General features: G+C 35.3%; 1 protein-coding gene across 1 annotated transcript in view; it reads right to left on the reverse strand.

Moving 5' to 3' along the window:
• SYCP1 (synaptonemal complex protein 1) overlaps window positions 1-2,617 on the reverse strand; it is a 75,121-nt gene that overhangs the window by 19,963 nt on the left and 52,541 nt on the right. Inside the window, exons 29-30 of the mRNA XM_014534662.1 lie at window positions 1,342-1,458; window positions 794-904 (exon numbers count right to left, since the gene is read on the reverse strand). Coding sequence (XP_014390148.1) covers window positions 794-904; window positions 1,342-1,458 — 228 coding nt within the window. The remainder of the gene's footprint in view (window positions 1-793; window positions 905-1,341; window positions 1,459-2,617) is intronic.

Raw genomic sequence — 2,617 nt, forward strand, 5'->3', positions numbered from 1 at the left:
ATAAAACATATTTTAAAATAATAATAATAATAATAATAATAATAATAAAATAAAGTCAAGTCAAAAGGACTTGCCACCAGTGTGAAGAGGCCCCCACTAGCCAAAGATGAGACAAATATAAAAACTGCATTGGACTGAGATATACCAAATATGTTTAAACCTATGAGTTCACAAACTTACTTAAAAAGTTTTTTTTTAATCCTCACTGGTTACCTCATAGTAATGTTATATCCCAGCAACAATTTTTAAAGATGAATAGGTAGATATAGCTCACCTCCTCTCCAAATCCTGAAGAGAATAAGGCTTAATTCGCTAACAGAATGATTACTTTAAACAACAGTAAAAAATAGAACACACTCACAAACACAACAAACATTAAGCTTTTCATCTATTTATTCCACTGATAAAAGTTCATTTAGCCTCATGTATGTTAGACACACATAGAGGATACAAATATTAACAAAACACATATCCTGGATGGGAAGTGTTATACCGGTAAGAGAATACTAGGAAAATTCAGATAAAGAATGACCACTTCCATTCATCATAAAAGATTTTCTCAAAGTGACACTCAAGCTAAGCTTTGTGCGGTTAAGATTTAAACCCAGAGAAATGGGAGATCAAGGGCATTCCAGTTATAATTATCTATAATTACATCTATAACTATAAATATCTATTAATTATCAGAGAAAATTACCAATAATTTTTCTGATAAATCAGAATGCTATATTAATTTTATGCATAAATATGGCTCCAATATATAATTTTCATTACACAAAAAGAAAAAAATTACCTTATGTTTTTCCATAAGCGCAACCATTTCAGCTATTTTATGTTGACATCGTATATCAATTTCTTTCTGTAATCGTACTGCTTCATCAGCTGTTACTTTGGCTTTCTCAGCCTATCAAATCAATTAAGTGTTTATAAAATTAAACACAAAAAACAAATTTAACTTAAATTTAGAGACCATATGCTATTATACAAATGCAGAGACCATATGTTAGTATATAAAATGCAGAAATCAAACACCAGAAATTTAGGAAAGCCAAGTAAAAAAAATGCATTACTGTTTTGGTTTATTTCTATCAAGTGAAATGACAGTGTAACATTTTAATGATCATTTAATCTTTTCAAAATAATTATAAACTACTCAATACTCAAACAGAATAACAAGGATACTTTTAGCTTCTATAAGAAACTGTCCCTAGTGTAAATTTATTATACCTTTTAAAAGTCATAATTTAAAAATTAAGAATTACTTTTCTCTTAAAATGCTACTTAATAAACAAATACAGAGTTTTAGTATAACAAATTCTCACACATACTTAATTTTCCTACCTCTCCCAAAAGATTTTCTTCTGATATCTTTTTGTCCTCAATTTCTTTTTTATAGCTGTCAGACATTTCTTTAAATTTTTGTTTGGCACCTTCTAGTTCTAACTCTAATTTCTTGACCTTTATCTCATAAACATTCAGTTGCTTCGTCTCTGCGACTCTAATTTCTTGACCTTTGTGTAAAAAAAAAAAAAAATAACATGAACATTAGTAAATGCTGTGGATTTCTTGACAATATTGTGTTCATTTAGTGGTTCTGTGAATCTTTTAAAGATTACTTATTCATGGAAATTATAGTGGATCATTTTCCTTTTTTCATTTGGTAAAAATTTTTTTTTTTTTTTTAATCCTCACTCGAAGATATTTTCATTGATTTTTTAGAGAGAAAGGAAGTAACAAGAGTGAAAGAGGAACATCAATGTGAGAGAGAAACATCGATAAGTTGCTTCCCATGCATGCCCTAAATGGGGATCAAATCCACAACTCAGATATGTGCCCTGACTGGGAATCAAACCGAAAATATACAGGACATGTTCCAACCAACTGAGCAACCTGGTCAGGGCTTAATAAATTTTTAAGTGCACAATGCATTATTGTTGACTATAGGCACTATACTGTACAGTAGAGCTCTAGAACTAATTTATCTTGCATAACTGAAACCTTATACAAATTGAGGAATAACTTCCCTTTACCCTCCCCCCAACTCCTGGTAATCACCATTTTTAACCTTTGCTTCTGTGAGTCTGACTGTTTTATGTACCTCATGTAAGAGGAAACATGCAGTATTTGTCCTTCTGTGACTGGCTTTTGCTGTTGAATTGGAAGTGTTCTTTTTATGTGCTAGATGTTGCATCATTATCAAATATACTAGAGGCCCGGTGCACGACATTTGTGCACTGGAGGCGGGGGGGGGGGGGGCCCGGCCCGGCCCCACCCCCCCCCTCTCGCAGTCTGGGACCCCTTGGGGGATGTCCGCCTGCAACCTTAGGCAAGCGGACATCCCCTGAAGGGGTCCTTAGCACTGCCATGGAGGCGGGAGAGGCTCTTGCCACCCCTGGCTGAGCAGTGCTCCCCATGGGACCGCACTGACCACCAGGGTACAGCTCCTGCGTTAACTGTCTGCTCCCTGGTGGTCAGTGCACATCATAGTGACTGGTCATTCAACCATTTGGTCGATTTGCATATTAGCTTTTTATTATATAGAATTATATAGGACTAGAGGCCCGGGGCACAAAAATTTGTGCACTCGGGGGGAGGGGCAGGGGGGGGCCCCCGCCCG

The sequence above is a fragment of the Myotis brandtii genome, unplaced genomic scaffold (assembly GCF_000412655.1).
Source record: "Myotis brandtii unplaced genomic scaffold, ASM41265v1 scaffold131, whole genome shotgun sequence".
Lineage (NCBI taxonomy): Eukaryota > Metazoa > Chordata > Mammalia > Chiroptera > Vespertilionidae > Myotis > Myotis brandtii.